General features: G+C 41.4%; 1 protein-coding gene across 8 annotated transcripts in view; it reads left to right on the top strand.

Annotated features, from left to right (window-relative positions):
• Positions 1 to 24038, top strand: part of LOC101150774 (formylglycine-generating enzyme) — a 190632-nt gene that overhangs the window by 32357 nt on the left and 134237 nt on the right. For all 8 annotated transcript variants that reach the window (XM_063703564.1, XM_063703565.1, XM_055382164.2 and 5 more), the window contains 4 exons: positions 14713 to 14795; positions 16726 to 16848; positions 17613 to 17727; positions 23903 to 24016. In XM_063703564.1, coding sequence (XP_063559634.1) covers positions 14713 to 14795; positions 16726 to 16848; positions 17613 to 17727; positions 23903 to 24016 — 435 coding nt within the window. The remainder of the gene's footprint in view (positions 1 to 14712; positions 14796 to 16725; positions 16849 to 17612; positions 17728 to 23902; positions 24017 to 24038) is intronic.

Genomic DNA, 24038 nt, shown 5'->3' with positions numbered 1-24038 from the left:
TACTGTTGCTCATTTGTAAGATTTGATAATGCCTCATATAGCATTCTGCCAAGCTACAATGATGTTTTGAAAAGATTTGCTCTTGTGGAATACCAAATTGTGAAATTTACTATGAAATAAATCCTCTTAGATTATCTTAGAAGCCTTGGCTGAAGGAATATACTAATAACATACTTTGTATGTGTGTATATGGTACACTATACATAACATAAAATTTACCACTTTAACCATTTTTAAGCATAAAATTCAGTGGCACTAAGTACATTAACAGTGTTATACAACCATCAACATTATGCATTTCCAGAACTTTTTCATCATTATAAACAGAAGCTGTATGCTCATTAAACAATAACTCTTCAGCCTCTGGTGACCTCCATTGTACTTTGAGCCTCTGTGAATTCTCCTATTCTAAGTACTTCATGTAAGTGGAATCCTTGTCCTTTTGTGCCTGACTTACTTCACTCAGCATCACGTCCTCAAGGTTCATCCATGTTGTAGTATGTATCAGAATGTCCTTCCTTCGAACCCCTGCTTTCATCCATGTTGTAGTATGTATCAGAATGTCCTTCCTTCAAACCCCTGCTTTCACTTGTTCTGGATATATATGGTGACATATCTCTTGACCTGTCATTTGTATTCATGCCTTCTTGAGGTCTGTTACCCATCAGTGGGGTGTGTTCTTTGACTTCTAGTGATGGAAGTGAGTCTAATTCCTTCTGTGACAATTTGCTTTCTGGCTTAAGATGTGGTCTGTGTGTTTAGCATACAACTCTAGATGTCCCACTGTCTTCCAGGTACTATGCCAAAACATGAAAGAATGCCATTTGAATATCATCTACGGGAGCATTTAGTTTTTGAAAGCAGCAGGGCTCAGACCTGGTATGACCCATTTCATGTTGTAAAGTCAGCTTTTCCTTGGGGAGAGAACACTGGCCCGGTCAACAGGGTGAAGGTGGGTTCACGGTAACTGAGTGATTCGGGAAGGGCAGGCCAGGGCTGGCTGACTGGATGAGATAAGAAGGTAACACTGTCTTTTGTGTCTTTTTTTGAAAAGAGTGGTTGTTCACTTGACTTAGGAGCCAGCGTGTGGCATAAGCTCAGGAAGCAAAACATGATAACCCTGGAAGGTGAGAACCTAATATAATAGGATAACAGGGCACACAATATTTTTTTCTAACCTGCTCCAAGGCACCTGATCTGAATGAGTGTGTGTGAGGCATGCTGGGGTCCCAGAGGTGCAGATTTGAAATACCTGTTTAATGTGACCTTAAATTTCTTTTCATGTCTTGGTTCTTTTGAGGCCTAACTTAGATGAAGAGGTAACAATGATTCTGATATTCCCTGCCCCTCGAATGTTGGACTCTGTATCGTCGGCCTCTGTGGGAAAACAAAGGTAAACTGTTGAGTAGAGAATCATGCTGAGGGATGTCCAGCTTTAAGAGAAACTTATGCAAAAATAAGAATTTAGAATGGATGAAACTTTCAGAATTATCTGGCAAAAAATCTTCTTATAGATGAGGCAACAATGGCCCATGAAGTGGCACAAAAGGATATCCCACTGAAAGACTATTTAAAATTGATGTTTATGCAGAAGAGGGTCACCCAGGGGTGGGGTGGGGTTTGGAAATCATGCAAACCTAAGGAACAGAGGACTTTTTTCATTAAAAATAATGTTTATCCAGTATGTACTAGGGGCTAGGTTGTGTTTTAAGTGCCGTAGATACAACGGATAACTAGATATAAATCCTGATTCTCATGGAGGTTATAATTCTAATAAGGAACAGACTCTAAACAGGTAAATTTATAACTGATTGTGACGACGGACTGCGATTCAAATAAAACAGAATAGTGGATAGAAAACGATTAGAGTATAATGCAGTTGTGCTCTTGGGTCTTTTATTTATAGGATTGGTGATGGTCTCTCTGAGGTGATGACGTCTGAGCTGAAATCTAAACAATGAGTAAGGCTAGCATGACCAGTAAGAAGGGATTGAGGAACAAGGGGGACTGTGATGTGTGGTCAGGGTTAGGTTGGAGAAGTAGGCAGGGTTGGATTACATAGAGCTTTGTAGGCCTCAAAGGTGTTTGGTTTTCATCTTAAACACAGTTAGAAGCCATTGGATCTAATTAACATTTTAAAGAGACCACTCTGGTTCTGTATGGGGTTTTGTGATAGTCCTGGTGAGAAATGATGGGTCTGAGGAACCAGGTGGTAGGAGGAGAGAAGCTAAGAAGCGATCTGATATTTGGAAGTACCTCTGAAAGCATAGAGAGAAAAGAAAAGACAGGAATCTAGTATGACTCCTGGGTTTTGGGGAGATGGTGATGCCCTTAATTTGAGATTGGAGTTCCTGGGAAAGGTTGAACAAATTACTGAACCTAAAGACTAAGAGGTGAATGAGTTATGATTATTCTACAAATGTCTGAAAGATGATGGAAAAAGAACTTGATCTATTCCATCTGATCTCTGGGAACCTAGAAAGGGACAGCAGAGGGAAGGTCTCCAGGAGACAGATTTCAGTTTAGCTATAGATTAGGAACTCTGTTAGAATGATCTGAACATGACAGGAACTGCCTACCAGGAAGTGATATCTGTCACCCAGATTGTTCAAGCTGAGACTGTGGGACCATCTATTCATAGAGTGACTTCATAATTTATTGTCCAAATCAAGACACTTTTGACAGCAAAATGGGATGCTCTTAATTATGCTTGGATAATACTGACTTAGGACTTTTCTCAATCACTTTTGCCAGCTGGAGATACCTGGCTGGCAATGCCCTTGCCCCACCTTGGTCTGTGACTTCAGGGCTAGCTTGGCCTCACCCCCATTTCTGTCATGTGGGGTGGCTGCTCTGTGCCGGTGAAGGGCAGAGGGCCATGATGTTACAGCCTTTTCTGCTCCAGTATTCAGTGGGTCCCAAGCTCTTGTCTCACATCCAAGAAGAATGAGGATATGCTGACAATCAAAGAGTGAGGAGGGCAGAGAAAAATTTTATTGAGCGACGCAACAGCTCTCAGTGGAGAGGGGACATGGGGGTGGTCCCCCATCCCCACAGTTGGGTGGTTTCTCTCTCAGTGTGGCTGAGTGCAGGGCTTTTATGGGCTCAGAATAGGGGAATGCATGTTGATTGGTTTGTGTGTATGCAAAGAAAGGCTAAAGCAAAGACACCACTCAAAGGTGGGCATGGCAGTGTAGAAAACCAATTAGGAAAGGGTATGTGTATGTAAAATTAGTGAAGGATGGGGATCAATCAGAGGAAAGTGTGCCAAATGGGAAGGCAGGTTCTCAATCCGGTCTGTGGCTTTGACTTAAAGCTTGGCTTTCAGGCTTTAAACTGTCTTCCACTTGGAGGTGAGGTTTCACCACTGACCCACCTCTATCTGCCTAGGCATTTGTCTGCCTCCCCCACTATCGACACGTATAAATCTGAACTTCCCTTGTCAAATAGGGAATAGTATTCATCCTACCTTATTTCTGTTCATCCTAGAGACACTATAGAGGGGATGCTTTTAGGTACAGGTTAAAATCAAGTAACTTTTTGGCATCCTTCCAGATCTAAGGTTCTGAAGATCTTTGGTACATTTTATTTAACAAAAAATGTTGATGCCCAAGTTTTCTGGATTAGTTCAAGTACACCTGCAATACAGGTGGCCTCCTGTGTGGAATGCCCTTCCCACTCCTGCCCTGCCTTACTTGCTCCTCCTTCTCACCTCCTGCAGGAAGCACTGTCAGGGCATCACCCCCCTGACTTTGATTGGGTGCCCCACCTTTGGCTCCCATAGCTCATTGAGCTTCTCTTGGCCACAGTACTTAGAACAGGCTTGAAATCATCTGCTTGTTTGTCTGTCTTCCCTTCTCAATTATGTACTTTGGTTCTGTATCCCCGGGGGCTAGCACAGGAGGGGCATAGAGAAGATGCTCACCAAGTATTTGCGGAATGAGTAGAAAGCATCATGAACCTATTCTGCAGATTCGTAGTCACGTGCCAGTACCCACATATACCTAACTACATGTTGAGTGCTTGTTATGGTGTATCCTCATAGCGAGCCTATATGAGAAATTTTCATAGTATACTAATTTTACTGATTGAGGAAACTGCGGCTCAGAGAGGAAAGTCGCTTGTCCAACCACCATTACATGGCTAGTGATGTAATAGGAGAACCAAAATTGGCACCCAGAATTAGCCACTTGGCTCAAGTGCCTACTATCTGTCCCGTTACTCAAGACTTACCATACACTTTATAAGATTCTCAGAAGTCCTGCAATTAAAAATTAGTTTAACTTTGAGTAACCCAGTGCTTTCCTAACTAGTGTGACTCCTTTGATGGGGGAAACCTTTTATTCTCCATACCTACTACCATCTTATGGAAAACTGTCAGGAAACAGCTGTTGGGAAGTGCTTGAATAGTGGAAAAAGTTCTGAATTGTAAACCTGCAGCCGTGGGTTATTTTCCTGGCTCTGCCACTATCTGCCACTTTTCAGGGCCTATTTTCCCATTTATAAAATGAGGGAATTTCAGTAGTTATCTTCTCAGATCCTTCCCGCCTTTAAAGTGTTTGCCACTTTTAAAATCCTTTAAAGTATGCAAATGTTTCCTGCATAGTTTGCCTCCACCAGCAGGAGAATCAGCAGTCACCACCTTGCCACTGGTGCAGTGTTCTGCTGCCCGGTGAAGTGAGATGTGCCAGGCTGGCAGCCTGAGGAATTAGCTCTGTAGAATGTTCAGAATTTGTTCTGTGTTCTTGTGGCTGTGGGCTGAGATTGGCTGGTACAGTACCAAGCTCTCGTTTGAAGGGCCAGCAACAGAGCCATGATGTTATATGGTCATCTGCATGTGTTTGTCTCTTACTGTTAATATAAGTAGGAGGTAGATCATCTCAGGCTGTGACCCTGTGTTGCCTTTGCAACAAGAGCCCCTGTCCCTTGAGGATGCTCTTTTTCCTGCCTTTTACAAATAATAAATGAGATTATTTATATTGTTGTTTACCTCCAAGACAACGTGTGTGGGAGAATTTCCTGTTCTTAAAATGCCTTTTCTATGTTCTGTCTTCTCTTTGACCTCTCTTCTCAGAAGCTTGAGAGCTTGTAAGGCGTGAAAAAATAACATAGAAGCAATCAGATGGCATTCCAACTTTCTGTAATTTCCCTGTTTTAGACACTGGAAAAGATCTGTAAAGATCTATAAGTAAGCTACTAGCAATGTAAGGAACCTAAGTGGAGCCTTCTTACAGAGTTGAAATAAATACCTTCATCTTGGGTGTACACGCAGATGTCTTTCCAGAGGGAAACTAACCATACCATCTAATAATATTGAGGATTTTTGTAAATGATTTTTAGCAAGGGCTATAAAGACACGCTCTTAGGTTACAGTGATGCTACTTGTGGAAATTTAGCAGAAGCAAAAAATGTACATGAAGGTGTTTGAACATGTTCACTGTAGTGTTATCTATAATAGCAAAAAAACAACAACAGACAAACTTGAACATAACCTGAATGGTTCAATGTTAGGAGACCGGAAATTATAGTGTATTGAGAAGACAAAAATATTGGCAGCCACTGAAAGTGATCGTTATGAAGTTCAGATAAAACATAGAAAAATATTCAATAAAATCAATGAAAATATTCAATATAAAATTTGGAAAAACTGTAAAAATGTGTATGCTTACTGATGAAGCTGGAAGATGAATATAAAAATAAAATTTGTAATAGAATGATGAATATAAGTAATTTTTAATGAACATTAATTTGATATTGCTTACTTTTGTTTTTTCAATGTAAAATTAAGTCTTAGCTCCATTAAAAGAAAAAACTAAAAGAAACTAAAATGAAAATATGAATAAAAAATATGTTCACTGTAGACGTTTCAGACATTAAAAATGGAACAGGGCCTAGAGAGGTGGCTCATGCCTGTAATCCCAGCACTTTGGGAGGCTGAGTTGGGAGGATTGCTTGAGGCCAGGAGTTCAAGACCAGCCTAGGCAATGTAGCGAGACTCCATCTCTACAAAAATTGAAAAAATTAGCCAAGTGTGGTGGCATGTGCCTGTAGTCTTAGCTACTTGTGAGGCTGAGGTGGGAGGATTGCTTGAGCTCAGAAGTTCAAGGTTACAGTGAGCTATGATAGTGCCACTGCACTCCAACCTGGGTGACAGAGCAAGACCCTCTCTCCAGAAAAAAAAAGGCACAAGAAGAACATTAGATATACCCATAATCTCACCACCCAGAAATAATCATCACAAACATTTAAATATATGTTCTGCTAATATTTTCTTGGGATATGTGGGTATGTGGGTGGGTGTCTCTATATATTGATGTGTTTTTAATTGAATTTGTACAAACATTTTTGTAACTGGCTTTTTTCACTTTCAGTAAAGGGCAGACATTTATTCAAATTTTATTTTTTCAGCATATAATTTTTAATGACTATGATGTATTCGTTCAAATGGTATAAAATAAATGATTCTGAATATTGTCACATTGCTTTCAAGATAGGTTATACCAATTTACAGTTACTTATTTGATGAAAATGAGTAAAAATTGTTTTTAAATAATAAGAAATATTTCTCTCATTTTTGTTAATTTTTTTTACAAGCCCCAAATCAGTTCCCCCTGCCCTGATAATTATGCAGATCTTAACTGAAAATGAGTAAACTAGATCACTTTTAAGGCTTCTTTGAGTCCATAGATTCCTTGGGCCATTTTTTGCACGTTCTCAATAGTGCCTAGAAATTCTGCCTAGAATTTCCACTCCTTTCTTAAGGACATGAAATGTTTTGAGTGTACTGATTACTGATTGTGTGCCTTGGGAATGCAATGTATTATAGCATGAGGAATTTCACGAAGAACTGAACCAAAAAGTATTGAAAAGTTCAAGTCTGCCTGAAGTTTCATAAATATTTTTACCCTGTTTGAAAAAGCAGGCATTTTTCTCTCCCATGCAGTCTATTAAGTCATCAGGGTACCTGATTTAGGATTTAATTTGAAGTAAGCTGTCAGACTTGACTACCTACTTTCATGATGAATTTGTTTTTAGCCTTTATTCAAGCCTCATTCTTAGCTTTCCACACTTGTGTTGGGTACTGAGGAAATATTTTTACTGTGTGCTCTTTACTCCATTTAATTCCTTCAGTTGCTAAATTCTCCTCTGGTTTTATTTATACTTCATGAATTTGAGCAGATCTGTAATTTCTCATTGTTCACTGATGCCAGTTGAAAAATTCTCCCGGGTTGTTTTTATAGGGGTAGCTGTCATGTTTATACTATGTTTCAAGAAACGTCCATCTTTTAAATTTGCTTGTCTAAATGCATTTAATTTTTAAGAGAGCAGTTGTAAAGTTGTGCACTTGACATCTTTACACTTGAGTATGCATAATTATACAGAGCTTTCTTTTTCCTGTGCTGATTGTATTCTGGGCTGTGTGTGTATAAGAAGCATAATTTGCCACCTCTGGCAAGAATAAAGGCACCTTTGCTGTCTTGTTTCCTTTTCTTTAAGCTGCTACTACAAGTCTGGTTATGTCCCCAGGGAGAGGTGGGAAACATGTCTTTGCTCTCTGAAGTCCATTTCTCAAGGGGACCTCAAAACTCACATGGGTCCTGTTTACATTGTAATTGGTCACTGGCTGGCTCATACAGCTGTTTCAACTTAAACCCTAGACAGTTGCTATGGAGATGGTTGACTAGAAATAGGTCATGTTAAAGTCCTTTTTCCTCTGGATATAAGGGAGTGCTGTAACTCTGGAAATTGTCTCAGTTGAGCAGAGAATGTGTAGGTGGACAACCACATCCAAAAAAAATTGTCTCTTTTTAGGTTGAGGTTTATCATAGATGCCAGTCCACTCATGTTGCTGCGTCTGCTCTGTAAAAAACACACCTGAACACTATTCCTGTTAAAAGGAATTATAGATGTCACAATCTGCAGTATAGCCTTGATAAAATGCCTAATATATGACTCTTAAAAGTTGTTTCGTTAAGTTCCTAAACCTAGTAGAATAGCACTTATTTTCAAGACAGAATCAGGAGTTCAAGAACAAGTTATTTGAAATGTTTAGAAACAGTGACACTTGGAAAAGGAAAACGTCTAGTGAGTTTGGATGGGATTTGACCTAAATTTGACCAGAAAATATTTGACATTCCAAGGGAAACTTGCACAGGATGAATAAGGCCCTACCTCTGATTTCGTCAGTCCTCAGTTGTGGGGTGACTTTGATTACTTGTCTTTCCTTCTTCATGTGTGAAATGGGAAAATGGTTTCTGACTCTGCATCTGACCATCACAATGGTGACTTACGATCTGTCTTACAGACAGACAAGTGTGTAGTTTGGTTCCCTTACAGGGGCCCAAGCTTTCTGAAGTTTGGAGGTTGAGGAATGTGGATCCCTCCTGTATTCTGTTTACCCCTCACACCCTCCCTGATATGGTTTGGCTGTGTCCCCAACTAAATCTCATCTTGAATGAATTGTAGCTCCCATAAGCTTTATGTGTCATGGGAGAGACCCGGTGGTAGGTGATTGAATCATGGGGCTGGGTTTTTCCCGCACTGTTCTTGTGAGTGAAGTCTCATGAGATCTGATGTGATCTCTGAGATCACATGGTGATGGTTTTATAAAAGGGAGTTCCCCTGCACATGCTCTCTTGCCCTCTTGCCTGCTGCCATGTAAGGCGTGCCTTTGCTCCCCCTTTACCTTCCACCATGCCATGATTGTGAGGCCTCCACAGTCATGTGGAATGTGAGACAATTAAACCTTTTTCCTTTATAAATTACCCAGTTTCAGGTATGTCTTTATTAGCAGCATGAGAATGGACTAATACACTCCCCTTGCCCTACCCTCATGGTGCTGCTTGCTTTAAAGAGTGGGTTAGTTTATGCGTAGATGGTTCTCACATCATGACTGTGATGGAAGATGGTACATCTTCTTGAGAAGTCTTTGGAAGTGACACATGTTCCAACACTTCCTTCACCCCTTAGCCCTTGGTCACTTTTCTCAGCTGATCAGTACTCTGAAAAGGGTGAACTGGTGGGTGGAGGGGGCTCAAGCTGAACAGATATGGGGGTAGATTTTCACTAATTAGAATATATGTTCTTTGAAAGCTCTAAGAGAATATTGTAACATGTAATAACATAAATGAATAGTAGTAATAATGACAGCTAATACTCTGTACCAGGTACTTTTCTAAGCACTTTACATGTATTTTTAAATTTAATCCTTATAACAACCCCAGGAAGTAGATAGTATTATTTTATCCCCACTTTGCAGATGAGTAAACTGAGGCCTGAAGGGGTTAAATAAGCAGCTGAAGATCTTGTAGCTTGTAAAAGGTGATACTGTTGTTCAAGCTTAGGCAGCTTGACTCCAGGGTCAGATACACTTACCACTATGCTACTATGAACTGTGTATTAATATTTAAGAAGAGTAATCTTTTTTTCCCTAATTATCATAATACAGTAGATAATTTGCTCTCCTCAGAGGACGTTTAGCAATGTCTGGAGACATTTTTGTCTGCCACAGTTGGCGTGGGAGAAGAAGGATGCAACTGGCATCTAGTGGGTAGAGGTCAGAGACACTGCTAAACATCCTGCAATACATAAGACAGTCTCCCGTAACAAGGTATTTGGCCTAAAATAGCAGCAGTGCTGAGGTTGAGAAAACCTGTGATAGTGACGCACACTCATTCTAAAAATGTCTAATAGTACTCTCCTGATCCTTCGCTTATGTTAAGTTTATGTATATTCTTCCAGACATTTTTTTCCTGATGATACTAACAAACATTGTTATGCATACATTTTATAGAAACGGAATCAAATGTGTATTCTATAGGTTACCTTTATGACAGCATATTATTTTCATATTTCCATGTCAGAGTGTATTTTGATAACTAGCCGTATAGTATTCCTTTTTTCATGGACACCAAGGACAGTTGGGTTATTTTGTAATTTTAAGTTAGAAACTATATTATGTCTAGATTTACTATACATATATCTTTGCATACTTGCTTCAGGTCTTACTATTTTGGACCAAAAAACTAGGTTGCGGCCTTTGGTCAAGGATAGTGTTGTCGTGGTGTCCTCTTTCTCATGCTTTGGCCACAGTGTGTTCACGTGTTTTTTCCATCTTACTGTGCACCTCATTGAGATTGGTGATCATCATATAGCTCCATGACGTTAAGTTAGTAGTGTGTTTTGGGTTGCTAGGGTAGCATGAAAGATTTCAGAAAGAATAGTTGCTGGGAAAAAAGAAAAGCGGGTGTCTAGAATGAGAGAAAGTGTGAGTGAGTAGGTGTGTGTATAGCAGAGGATGGGGTAGCGGGTGGAAGGAGATAAAAAAACTATAGTACTAATATGTGTAGGGTGATATCTGGACCCATCAATTTGAATTTTAGAGACATTTATCAAGGAAAATGAGATGACTAATTGCACATTTTCTATGCCAATTATTGCAACTGAGGAATTAGTTTTTGTATTAAGCCGTTCTTGCAATTGCTATAAACAAATACCTGAGGCTGGGTAGTTCATAAAGAAAGAGGTCTGTTTGGCTCATGGTTTTGCAGGCTGTACAGGAAACGTAGCTCTGGTATCAGCTTTTGGGGAGGCCTCAGGCCTTTCGATCATGGCAGAAGAGGAAGTGGGAGCAGGCGCTTCACATGGTGAAAGCAGGAGCAAGAGAGTGAGGTGGAGGGAGGCGCCATACACTTTTGACCAGATCTCCTGTGACACAGTGAGAGCTCACTCATCACCAAGGGGACGGCCCAAGCAATTCATAAGGGTTCTGCCCCAGTGATCCAAAGACCTCCCACCAGGCGCCACCTCCAATATTGGGGATTATATTAATATTTCAACATGAGATTTGAGTGGGGATAAACATATAAACTATATCAATTATTATATGTAAAATAAATACTTTTAAAACTATTTAATATACCAATTGTCTTCAATCATACTCTGAGGATTCCTGGGACTTGTAGATCCCCTCCAAGAATCAGGTTCAGTGCTAGCCATACAGTCGGTGCTCAAGAAACATTTGTAACCAGATTGAATTGAGAGGAAAAGGAGAGTAGAAGAGTATGGGCTGAGATGCCACTAGAGAGAAGCCCTGGGGACTTCTATACATAAACTGACTTGAGGGAAAGCTCGCCTTTGAAAAAGGGGTAGGCTCCAATCCCATCCAGGTTGCTGTGAATGCCATCAATTCATTCTTTTATGGCTGAGTAGTATTCCATTGTGTGTGTGTGTGTGTGTGTGTGTGTGTGTATCACAGTTTCTTTATTCACTTGTTGATTGGTGGGCATTTGGGTTGGTTCCACATTTTTGCCTTTGTGAATTATGCTGCTATAAACATGTGTGTGCAAGTATCTTTTTCATGTAATGACTTCCTCTGGGTAGATACGCAGTAGTGGGATTGCTGGATCAAGTGGCAGTTCTACTTTTAGTTCCTTAGGGAATCTCCACGCTCTTTCCATTATTCTAAGTGAAGTAACTCAGGAATGGAAAACCAAACAACATATGTTCTCACTTATAAGTGGGAGCTAAGCTATGAGGATGCAAAGGCATAAGAATGGCACAACGGACATTGGGGACTCAGGGGAAGTGATAAAAGACTACAAATTGGGTTCAGCGTACACTGCTTAGGAGATGGGTACACCAAAATCTCACAGATCACCACCAAAGCACTTACTCATGTAACCAAATACCACCTGTTCCTCAGAAACCTATGGAAATAAAAAGTTAAAAAATAAATAAATAATTTAAAAAAAAAAAAGAAGAAAAGGGGGTAGGAAATGGCAGGGGCCTTCTCCTGTTTAAGGCTTGTGTTTATCTCTACTGAAGCTGTGCACATGTGTATCCTAGGACTCAGCTGTTCCACTCCACCATGTACTGTCAGCAGAAATGCGTACATATATTTGCCAAAAGCCACAAACTCTTTTAAGAATATTCATAGAAGCAGTACTATTCATAATAGCCCCAAACTGGAAACTACCCAAATACCCATTAGTAGTAGAATGGACAAACAAATCAGGTTTTTTTTTTTTTAAATCACTAATGATGAAATATTTTAAGACACAAAAGGGTATGAGAAGAAAAGTCATTCTAGTATCTACCACTCAGATTTCATGGAGGTTAACATATTGCTATATTTTGTCATTCTTTTAAGCTTTTTTATTTTTATTTTTTAATTTAAGAACTAGAACCTTCTGGTGGTGGTGCTTAGTGTTGGGGACAGGGTAGAGTTGGGAGAATGATCTGAGGATCCTCCTGAAACACAAGTGTGGGCTGACCTGAGCTTTCACTGCAGCTCCTCCCTTGACACTGAATGAATTACCTGTCATGGGCACCTAAACCTGCACAGCCCAGTCAGTGAGAACAGCCCCCAGATGAGCTTCTACAGCGCCACAAATGAGATAGAAAGAAGCCATGCCTTTTCACTCCCCTCTTCTCTGTAAAATAAAACACCTTGCTGTAGTGTCATTTAAGGACCTAATGCCTTCTTTTGTTGAAATATTTTAAAAATTGGTTTTTCCCATCAAATTGTGATTGAGATATCATGAATGTTCTGATTGTGTTGATGTGAAAAGAGAATGAACAAGAATGGGGCTTGGTGTTTTCAGTGATTGCTGTAATTGTTAGCAGGGACATATTCTCCCTTAGCTTCTACTCAGACAAGCTCAAAAGGATGAAAACAATCAAAGAGTAACATTGTTGTGGGGATAACCTTGAGTCACTTTCTTTTGTATTTGTATTTGTATTAGAAGAATCATTTGCAGGCCAGGTGCAGTGGCTCACACCTGTAATCGCAGCACCTTGGGAGGCCAAGTTGGGCAGGGATCACTGGAGCCCAGTAGTTCAAGACCAGCCTGGGCAACATGGCAAAACCCCATCTCTACAAAAAATACAAAAAATTTAGCTGGGCATTGTGGCGCACACCTGTGGTCCCAGGTACTTGGGATGGTGAGGCGGGAGGATCACTTGAGCTGAGGAGGTCAAGGCTGCAGTGAGCCATGACCGTGCCACTGTTCTCCAGCCTAGGGGACAGGGTGAGACCCTGTCTCAAAAAGAATCATTTGCACCATCTGTTCTTTAGTTAGTATTAGCAACAGTGATTAGTTTTTGTGGCTCTCCTTGTGACTGAGTGTCATGGGGCCATAGTGAGACTGGTTCCCTTTACTGAGTGCTTGCTAAGTCATTAACCTCAGTTGCTAAGGGCATAGTCATAAGTCCTGTATGCATATTATATTTCCTCCTTGTAATAACCCAAGATATAGGTGCTGTTACTATCTGTATCCCCACATGAGAAAACAGGCTTGGGGAAAGAGGTTAAATAAGTTGCCTAGGGTCGCACTGTGAACAGCAGAGCCATGATTCAAATCTCATTTTGACTGGCTCCAAAGCCTGTGTTCCTAACTAAACCATTCACTAAATGAGGACCACTGACTGTTGTTATTTTGGTTAACAGAACCATAAAGTAGGAGTTAAGGTTCTAGTTAACTGTTTGCTGAGCATTTTCCAATCTTACCTCATTTGACCTCTGTATTCTGAGTTAGGTGAGGCAGGTGGGTGTGCTCCCATTTCACAGACAAGGACTAGGAGGGTCCAGACAAGTAGTGAACTTGCCCAGGGTCACCCAGCTAATGTTGGGTTGGAAGTTGAATCAGGGTCTTTTGAAAATACACCCCATTTTTTCTTCTGTGCTTCAGCTTGGTCTCTGACCACCATGGTTGACCTTTAGCCTCACATTTAATTGTAAGGTTAAACTCTGTTTCCTCGTCTTTTAAATAGGAGCAGCACTACCTGTCTCACTTGTTAGAGATTATAGAGGATTGGCTAGCCATGCACTTTTTAAAAATTCTTACAGAGGCCGGGTGCGGTGGCTCACTCCTGTAATCCCAGCACTTTGGGAGGCCGAGGCGGGCGGATCACAAGGTCAGGAGATCGAGACCATCCTGGCTAACACAGTGAAACCCTGTCTCTAGTAAAAATACAAAAAATTCGCTGGGCATGCTGGCATGTGCCTGTAGTCCCAGCTACTTGGGAGGCTGAGGCAGGAGAATCGGTTGAACCTGGGAGGCGGAGGTTGCAGTGAGCCAAGATTGCAACCTCTGCACTCCAGCCTGGGCGACAGAGCGAGACTCCATCTCAAAAAAAAAAAAAAATTCTTGGCCGGGCGCGGTGGCTCACGCCTGTAATCCCAGCACTTTGGGAGGCCGAGGCGGGCGGATCACGAGGTCAGGAGATCGAGACCATCCTGGCTAACACGGTGAAACCCCGTCTCTACTAAAAATACAAAAAAAAATTAGCCGGGCGTGGTAGTGGGCACCTGTAGTCCCAGCTACTCGGGAGGCTGAGGCAGGAGAATGGCGTGAACCCGGGAGGTGGAACTTGCAGTGAGCCGAGATTGCGCCACTGCACTCCAGCCTGGGCGACAAAGCAAGACTCCGTCTCAAAAAAAAAAAAAAAAAAAAAAAAAATTCTTATAGATATACACCATTTAAATACATATGTATTTGTTTACTGTGATGCTTTATGATATGAAGTAATACTTTTTTGTTAAAGATTTATTTACATATAAGTCTTTATTTTGGTATTCTGGCAAATGTATTTGTTTGGTAACCCAAATGGAAGTTGAAGACATTGAGATTTTTGCTGCATGTACTGAGCTGATGTTTTTCTAGAGTTGATGTTAGTAGCTAACATCAGCCTGTTCTGGGTTGCTTTGAGGTTGCAGCTGCTCCCTGGTGGTTACCTGTGAAAGGCGCTAACTGGAGACACCCAGAAGGGCCTGACTCTACTATTCTGCACAGGTGAGGCTGGTCCCTCTTTCCCCAGTTGACAAGTTCCATTGCAAAATAGATACCCTTTGCTCTTGCGAAAGAACTCAGTGGGCATCTTCATCTATAAAATGATAAGAATGACAAACTGTAATTGATTGGTAGGAAAATAAGATGGTGGGAAATAATGTATGTAAAGACCCAAACACTGCACCTTGCTCATAAGAAAGCTCTTAATTAGTGGCCTCTTTCTCTCCTCATTTGGCTTGTCAAAGAGTTGCCTCTTCCCAGTTTCCCTGCTCCTTTTGAGAGGCCTATTCCAAACCTCATGACATGTTTAATCTTTACATTCTGTTTCTATTATTAGCGGGTCTATGAGGAAGAAGACGTCTGTCTTATGGATAAGTAATTGTGTCCTCCCAGGTTGCCACTGTAGAAGCCCAGGCCTTGGGTGTAGGATTCACACGATCTTGAGTTCTGGATTGGAATTCTTTGAAGCCACCATCTAACTGGAAAACCACAGAGAGCCAAGTCGGTCAGCAAGTCTCCAGGGTGGCAAGGAAATAATTATCTCAAGCAAAAATAGAGTAACACTTTAAACCCTGGAGACTGAGCAAGGTTTGGGTTAGGACTCAGCATCTCAGCAGCCCAAGAAACCTGCTCTCCTAACCTAATTTTTCAGATGCAGTTTTTAAGTCTCTATTTTTAACAACATTCCTGGTTATTGCCCTTATTGTCAGGGAGCTGGGAGTATAGGAAGTTCAGCTTTAGGGATATAGCCCCTTGACAAATGTCAAACATCTTTCTAAGCCTGAGTTGGAAGCCGCTGTGCTGCAATTAGGCTTCGAGGTGGAAAGTCATAGGATTCCTGGGTTTCTCAGGTGGGCTTGGCTTCTTAGCTCCCAGTTAATATCTGCTTTCCTGAATTTAGTAACAGAGGAAAATGCTAAGGGAGGAAGGAAAACCCAAAAGGGGAATGTATGTTATCCATGCAGTCAACACCAATGGGTCTTCTGAGAAGAGTACATCTGTTGTCTGTGCTGGAAACAGTGACTGGCACATGATAGGTACTCAGTAGATGTTTGCTGAAAGAATAAATGAAAGGCCTGGTGTAATTACTGTGGGGAATTCACAGGTGTATAAGGAATGGACTAGGAATTTGTAGCCCACTTTAAAAAAAGTGAGCAGGGAATTCAGCCAAAGCCATCTAGTGCTGGGTGAATGAGTCTATCCCCTTTTTCTCAGTTTTTTTCCCCAAACTTCCACACCCTTTATACCCTCAGGAGAAAAAGACTGGCCTCTTGTAGAGGAAAAGTAGAAAGACACAGAATTGAAAGCCAAGGGTCACAGGTTGGGTTCTCTGGAAACAGAGGCTGAAACAGAGTTTAGGATGCAGAATGTTAGGGCCCCACACCTGTAGAAAGCAGGGGCCAGAGCAGGACTGGGCAGAGGGAGAAGTCAAAGTCGCAATGCAGGTCCAACCAAGCTCCACCCAACACAGGGGCCTCTAGGGTGTATATGGCCCATAGGGTGAGCCACTCTAGGCTGAAATGGCTGGCTCTGTATGCCCCTGCTGTGGTTGGTTAGTCACTGGTTTCTTTGAGATGGCTGTCAGCTCTGCTGAACCCCAAAGGAGCTAAAAGCTTCTGCTGGCCCTCCTAGCAGCTGGAGTATCTCCACATCTGCCACACCAATGACATTCTGTGGGAATCCAAGCCTACAAAGTGAAGAAATGTTTTGAGTCTAGTTCCCAGTGGAACTGTAACCCATTTGGGAGCCTGGGTTGTCAGAAACCGTTGGTGGAGCATGACAGATGTAGCGTGGCTGGGGTTTGACTTAAGGACCAGGATGACCTCAGTGTCACAGATTAAACTGAGGGGGATTATGGGCGCTTCGCTGAAGCCAGTTCCTGCTTCTTGTTCTGATTGGTGTCACTTTTCATTCTACTTTTGCTCTTCCCCAGGCTGGATCATCCAGTTCTCCATGTGTCCTGGAATGATGCGGTTGCCTACTGCACTTGGGCAGGGAAGCGGCTGCCCACGGAAGCTGAGTGGGAATACAGCTGTCGAGGAGGCCTGCATAATAGGTATTTAGAGGATCTCATTTTGCCTGACAGTACGTTGGTCATTTGAACAAACAAACAACAACAAAAAACTCCATGGAACTTACTTTGGTTAGAAAGTTAATAACGACAATAATTCTTTTTCTTAGTTTTCCACAAAATTACTTAGAAGACACTGGAGAATGGGTCACAAATCTTTTATCACCCCTAAACCAAGTGTCTGGCCAAGTGGGCTCCCTCCAGCCCCAAAGCAAGTCCTAGCAATTCAACCCCCTTGAGTTACATATCACTGCTTAGAACTTCTTGGCAGACTGCCCTGCTTTTAGCGTTTTCTTATTTTAGGCATCTCCTGAAGCAGCGGTATGTCTCTGCTTCTAGAGCCATGAGACAGAAAACTCATGTTGGGTTCACATCTTCTAGGAAAGGCTCCTTAAAATAGCCCAGGCTTTATAAAAAAGTGTGGTGTGGTGGTGCCTGATCACACTACCATATAAGTCCAAAATGAGGTCTACTCTCCCAGCTTTGTATAAGTCCTTTTAGTTTTGTGATTTATTTCACGCCTCCTGAGTACTTGGGCAAGACTGAGGCTGTTGTGGACGTGACATGAGAAGTTATAAGGAAATTGAAAATAAATCCTGATTAAAAGCTTTATTTATTTATATATATATTTTAACTGGCTCACTCAGAACAAGCAAGCAATGTTCTCTTTTTCATTGCATCCCTTCTCTTGACTTTCATCCAAAACCTGTGCCTGTTTGACAGGCTGATGCCTGTGTCTCTTCTGACAGACTTTTCCCCTGGGGCAACAAACTGCAGCCCAAAGGCCAGCATTATGCCAACATTTGGCAGGGCGAGTTTCCGGTGACCAACACTGGTGAGGATGGCTTCCAAGGAACTGCGCCCGTGAGTAATGAGACCTCTGCAGGAGGGTGGCAGCTTCTGAGAACTGAGGCTCCCAGTAGACGTGGGGTGAAAGGCATTGCTCACTTTGTGACTCACATCGTGTTCTCTTCGTGTATGCATTCACTGTTGCACGTAGCAAATACTAATAATTAATCAGATGTTCTTTTTGTATAATGGATTTCCCTTTCTGATTCCATAATACTTACTGTAGATTATTTGGAAAAACAAGAAGACTATAAAGGAGAAAGCTAAACTGACCTGGAATTCTACCACCCAGAAATAATACCTGTTAGCATATTGGTGCATTTCTTCCCCATTTGTTCTCTGCGTTGATGATGCTAATAATGGCTTGTAGTTATTGAGTGCTTGCAATGTGCCGGGCATTGTGCCAAGGCATTTGCATGAATTGTCTCATTTACTTTCCATTCAACTCTGTGAGGTAGGTACTATTATCCCCATTTTCCAGGTGAGCATTCTGAGGCACAGAGAGGTTAACTAACTTGCTCAAGGTTACACAGCTGGAAAGCGGCACAGCTGGAATTTGAACCAGGTCGGTTTGTTTCCAAAGCCCATGCTCTTAACTACCGTATTCTCCAGCATATGTGTTTCTGGTGTATATGTATCATATTTTTTTACATATTGCATTTAGGTAAGACTGGATACAGTATTTAAAATCCTACTATTTTTTCCTGCCTATATCAGAAACGTTTCATCTGTCATTAGCAGTATGCCGCAAATACATTGTCTTTCAGCAGCTGGATAACCTATCATAAATAAACCCCAATGTATTTACTGGAAACAGGTTATTTCTGTTTTTTTTTTTTTCCTACAGTGAACATCTGGTACATAAATATTAACCTACGTCTTTGATGATTTTTGAAAGATAGATTAGATTCCCAGCAGTGAAATAATTCAAAGTCTAGAAAACTTTCTGGGTAAGAGTTTCAGATATATGGCCAAACTGTTTTCCAGAATGCTTGGGGCATGTTTTCGTCTATTGGTGTGTAAGAAATCTTTTCTCACTGTTCTTTTGCTGGCATAATCATATACTCATAAAGCCATGTCTTAATCTTAGTCCCTTTGTGCTACTGTAAGAAAATACTACAGACTGGATAATTTGTAAACAACAGAAATTTATTTCTCGCAATTCTGGAGGCTGGGAAGTCTTAAGACCAAGGCAGCAGCATGATTGATGTTGGCTGCATCCACCAGAAGGGACTAATGCTGTGTCCTCCCCTGGCAGAAGGCAGAAGAAGGGCAAAAGAGCACTCACTTCAACCTTGAGCCATTTTATTTACTTATTTATTTATCTATTTATTTATTTATTTATTTTTGAGATGGAGTCTCACTCTGTCACTCAGGCTGTAGTGCAGTGGTGTAATCGTGGCTCACTGCAACCTCTGTCTCCTGGGTTCAACCAATTCTCCCATTTCAACCTCCCGAGTAGCTGGGACTACAGGTGCACACCACCACACCTGGCTAATTTTTGTATTTTTAGTAGAGACAGGGTTTTACCATGTTGGCCAGGCTGGTCTTGAACTCCTGACTTCAGGTGATCCTCCCGCCTCAGCCTCCCAAAGTGTTGGGATTATAGGCGTGAGCCACCGCACCTGGCCCTTTGATGATTTTTTAAAATAGATTCCCAGCAGTGAAATGATTGAGTCAAAGGTTAGAAAACTTTCTTGGTAGGAGTTTCAGATATATGGTTGAATTATTTTCCAGAACACTTGGGGCATGTTTTCCTTTATGGGCGTACAAGAGTTCCTTTCTCACCATTCTTTTGTTGGCATAATCATATACTCATTTGAAATGAGCTCCATTCCAAAGACACAGGTGATGGCTTTTGTGGCCTTCATTTGGACAAGACCGTGATAATCATTTCTTTTATTTTTCTGTCTGTCTGTTTTTTTTTTTTTTTTTTGAGATGGAGTCTTACTCTGTTGCCGAGGCTGGAGTGCAGTGGCGTGATCGTGGCTCACTCCAACCTCTGCCTCCTGGGTTCAAGCGATTCTCCTGCCTCAGCCTCCTTAGTAGCTAGGATTATAGCTGTGCATCACAATATCTGACTAACTTTTGTATTTTTAGTAGAGACAGGATTTCGCCATGTTGGCCAGGCTGGTAGGTGATCCTCCCGCCTTGACCTCCCAAAATGCTGGGATTACAGGCATGAGCCACTGCGCCTGGCCTGTGATAAGCATTTTTGATGAACCAAACAAATGATATAAGTGCCTGTTCATTTTAGCAAAAGGCCATGACAGGGTTTTCTTGGACAGTTATGCATATTTTACAGCACTTGCAGCTACAGTTTCTTTTCTATTTAATTACATGAGCTACCAAGGAATATAGAGCCATTTACTCTTCTAAAATCAGTGTACGTTTTCAAAAAATACAATGTTCAATATGAAATAAGGACACTCTACAGATGTTTAGAATTGGAATATTTGACTGAAAGTTCAGCATATGTGTAGGAAATTGACCTGAAGAAGTTGCCATGGAAGTTACTAAAACAGATTAGAACATTTACTGGGAGTCCTAAAGGAACCAATTTGACAAACAGGACTAGAGGAGAAAGCAAGCAAGCCAGCCAGAGAGAGACAGCTGCCATCTGTGTTTAGAATGAGTCTTAATGAGATCTCTATCTTATGGAAATCGTTTACACGTAGTATCTCAAGTCCACCTAAGCTGCTCTTTTGTGTCCACATGCTCTGGTCAATTGGAGCAGGAATTTAACTTTGATGATGAGATGGACTACAGGGAAATAGCTCCCTGACCTGATATTTCATGTATTTATTATTTCAGGTCTGATTTTATTTATTTGAGACAGGGTCCTGCTCTGTTGCCCAGGCTGGAGTGCAGTGGCATGATCACAGCTTACTGCAACCTCAGCCTCCTGGGCTCAAGTGATTTTTCCACCCCAGCCTTCCAAGTAGCTGGGACTACAGGTGCACACCATCATGCCCAGCTAATTTAAAAAATTTTTTTGGGCCAGGTGCGGTGGCTCATGCCTGTAATCCCAGCACTTTGGGAGTCTGAGGCAGGTGGATTGCCTGAGCTCAGGATTTTGAGACCAGACTGGGAAACACAGTGAAACCCCATCTCTACTAAAATACAAAAAAATTAGCCGGGCGTGGCAGCGTGCACCTGTAATCCCAGCTACTCAGGAGGCTGAGGCAGGAGAATTGCTTGAACCCAGGAGGCAGAGATTGCAGTGAGCCGAGATCAGGCCACTGCACTCCAGCCTGGGTGACAGAGTGAGACTCTATCTTAAAAAAAAAAATTTTTTTTTGTGGAGGTGAGGTCTCATTGTGTTTCCCAGATTGGTCTTGAACTCCTGTCCTCAAGCTATCCTTTTTCCTCAGCCTCCCAAAGTGCTGGGATTACTGGCATGAACCACCACACCCAGCTAGACCTGATTTTATACTGAGCAAACTATTTTGACCACAGTGAGACTAAAGAATTTACATTTTGGTATGCTGCTTGTTACACAATGATTAATTTTGGCTTTAACGCATATCAGCTTATTCATCTGAAAATGTGCCAGAGTATTCTCATATACATTTGTTTGCTTTTGAGGTTCCTGAGAGGAAGCTTTAGTTAGTAGATTGGTTTAATAGCAGGCAGTTAAAATTTTTATTTTCCTTAGTGGCATACTCACCTATGGTAATTTTAGGGGTGGTGACCTCCACATTCTACCTCACTTAAACATCAAATTATTTAAGGTGGGTAAAGAAAAAAATACCCAAACCCTTGAGTAGGTACTATTATTTTTCCCATTTTACAGACAAAATAGCACCCATATAGGTTAAGTTGCTTGCCTAGTGTTAGCTGTTAACTGTTGGTGTCACTGGGTCTGGTGCCTCATGCTTATAATCCCAGCACTTCGGGAGGCTGAGACAAGAGGTTTGTTTGAGCCTAAGAGTTCAAGACCAGCCTGGGCAACATGAGGAGACCCCATGTCTACAAAAAATTCCAAAAATTAGTCGGGTGTGGTGGTGCACACCTGTGGTCCCAGCTACTCGGGAGGCTGAGCTGAGAGGATCGCTTGAGCCTGGGAGGTTGAGGTTGCAGTGAGCTGTGATTGCATCACTGTACTCCAGTCTGGGCGACAGAGCAAGACCCTGTCTAAAAAAAAATAGTATTGATGCACACATAGGACCTCAGGCAGACTGATTTGAGAGCACCTCCACCTGTGCTCTATAAGGCTGGAAAATGATTCCTTCCTCCAGTGTTTGTTTCATCTGTGCTTGTTTGTTTGTTTGTTTGAGACGTAATCTCACTGTGTCACCCAGCCTGGAGTGCAGTGGTGCCATCTTGGCTCACTGCAACCTCTGCCTCCTGGGTTTAGCAATTCTCCTACCTCAGCCTCCTGAGTAGCTGGGATTACAGGCGTGCACCATGCACCTGCCTGGCTAATTTTTTTGGTATTTTTAGTAGAGACAGGGTTTCACCATGTTGGCCAGGCTAGTCTTGAACTCTTGACCCCAGGTGATCTGCTCACCTTGGCCTCCCAAAGTGCCAGGATTACAGGCATGAGCCACGGCACCTGGCCTGTTTCATCTTTTAACCGCACTTGCTCCTCTGGCTCCTTTCCTTGTATTCCTAAAATAACGGAATTTCTTCTTTTCCTTCCTACCTCTCCCAGCTATTACTCTACCATGCTCTTTTTGATCATCTCCAAATTGTTGAAAAAGTTGTTTATGCCTGTGGCCTCTTCTTTCTCTTTTGAACTCTGAGCCCTATTTGAAATCTGCCCAGACAACTCTACTTTTGTAAAGGAGAATGCCTTCAGCCAGAAATTTCTCCCTCTTGTGAATTTCTCTGACATTTTATTTCCCTCTCTTACCCTACTCATCCCATTCTGCATTTCAGAATTGGATTTTGAGTTTTGGGTATATTCTTTTTTTCTCCCTCATTAAACTAGTTGAGGTCATTCATCATTTGTTATTGAAGCCCTCACTGTCTTTAGTCACTGTGCATGGAATTACTGAATGAACCAATGAATAAATACTGCTGTTTCCATAATGATTGCTGATTTTGGAAGCAGTGTGGTGAGAATTTTCAGCTTTCCAACTCATCCAGATTAAGTTCTTTTCACACTAGCTTCGTGACTTTGATTGGAGTGCTCTGAATTGCCCAAGCATCAGATGCTTCCATATTCATGTGTAGATGTGAAACCATCTGAAGCCACATGGAATGAATTTTAGTTTATTCATTCCTTCCATTCTACTTCATTTAGTCTGGAAAAAGCATGGATTTACAAAAAGATTTTTAACCCCCCAAGGATTACTTGATATACATATATATTTTTTTCATTTTAAAAATGAAATTTTTCTTTATGTTTGAGAATTTCCATTTTAAAATGTTCGGAAAAATGTTAAGCCATTAAGCCAGCAAAACTATTCTGCATTTATTATTGTTCAGTTAAAGTTTTTTTTTTTTTTTTTCTCCTGCTCTCCCCCCTTTTATAAAAACTCTACACTTTGGTCCTGTGTTTGTGACAGTATTATGTGGCAGACTGTCTGACCTGCCTTTGAAATGTATAATTTTCTGCTGAAGAACGCATACTGTTTGCCTCAGACTCAGGTTTCAGAGACTGAAAACCCCGTATTACCAATACTCTTGATAATGAATTCACATTTTCTTTATAAAAAGAAATCCCCTTAAGTTTTGAGGCTTAAGATAAGATGATGAGTTGGCAGAAACTTGTGGAGAGGACAGAGCTAACTGACTTGGGGTCGCTCAGTGCTGAAAGACATTGTGTGTGGCCAGGAAAGCTGAGCTGTGATGACAAGACTCATACTGGGTCCAATGGGATTTTCCTGTGAATGATTTTGAAAGTCTAAGTATCATCTGTCCTCTCCCTACTCACCCAATGTTTGACACAAATTTTTGATTTATGATAATATTAGTAACTCTATTAGGAATAATTTCTCTGACTTTCATACCATTTAATATGAACTCTCTTTAGGTTTCTGAATTCCTCTAAGAGCTCAAAGCCAAAAAAAAAAAAATGCCCTTTTCTTTGTCTTTATGTTGGTCAAATTGTACTTTGACTATTGGAATAAAAACCAACATTTATACTCTGAAATTAAAGCTCTTGTTGCATTTCTGCACTGAAGATGTTTTTTAAACCAGGTGAATGGTTTGACAGCATTTTTCCTGTCTTTGTGTTTAGGTTGATGCCTTCCCTCCCAATGGTTATGGCTTGTACAACATAGTGGGGAACGCATGGGAATGGACTTCAGACTGGTGGGCCGTTCATCATTCTGCTGAAGAAACGCTTAACCCAGTGAGTGTTGTTCACAGAGCAT

The sequence above is a fragment of the Gorilla gorilla genome, chromosome 2, assembly GCF_029281585.2.
Source record: "Gorilla gorilla gorilla isolate KB3781 chromosome 2, NHGRI_mGorGor1-v2.1_pri, whole genome shotgun sequence".
Lineage (NCBI taxonomy): Eukaryota > Metazoa > Chordata > Mammalia > Primates > Hominidae > Gorilla > Gorilla gorilla.
This window is presented reverse-complemented; position numbering and strand designations above follow the sequence as displayed.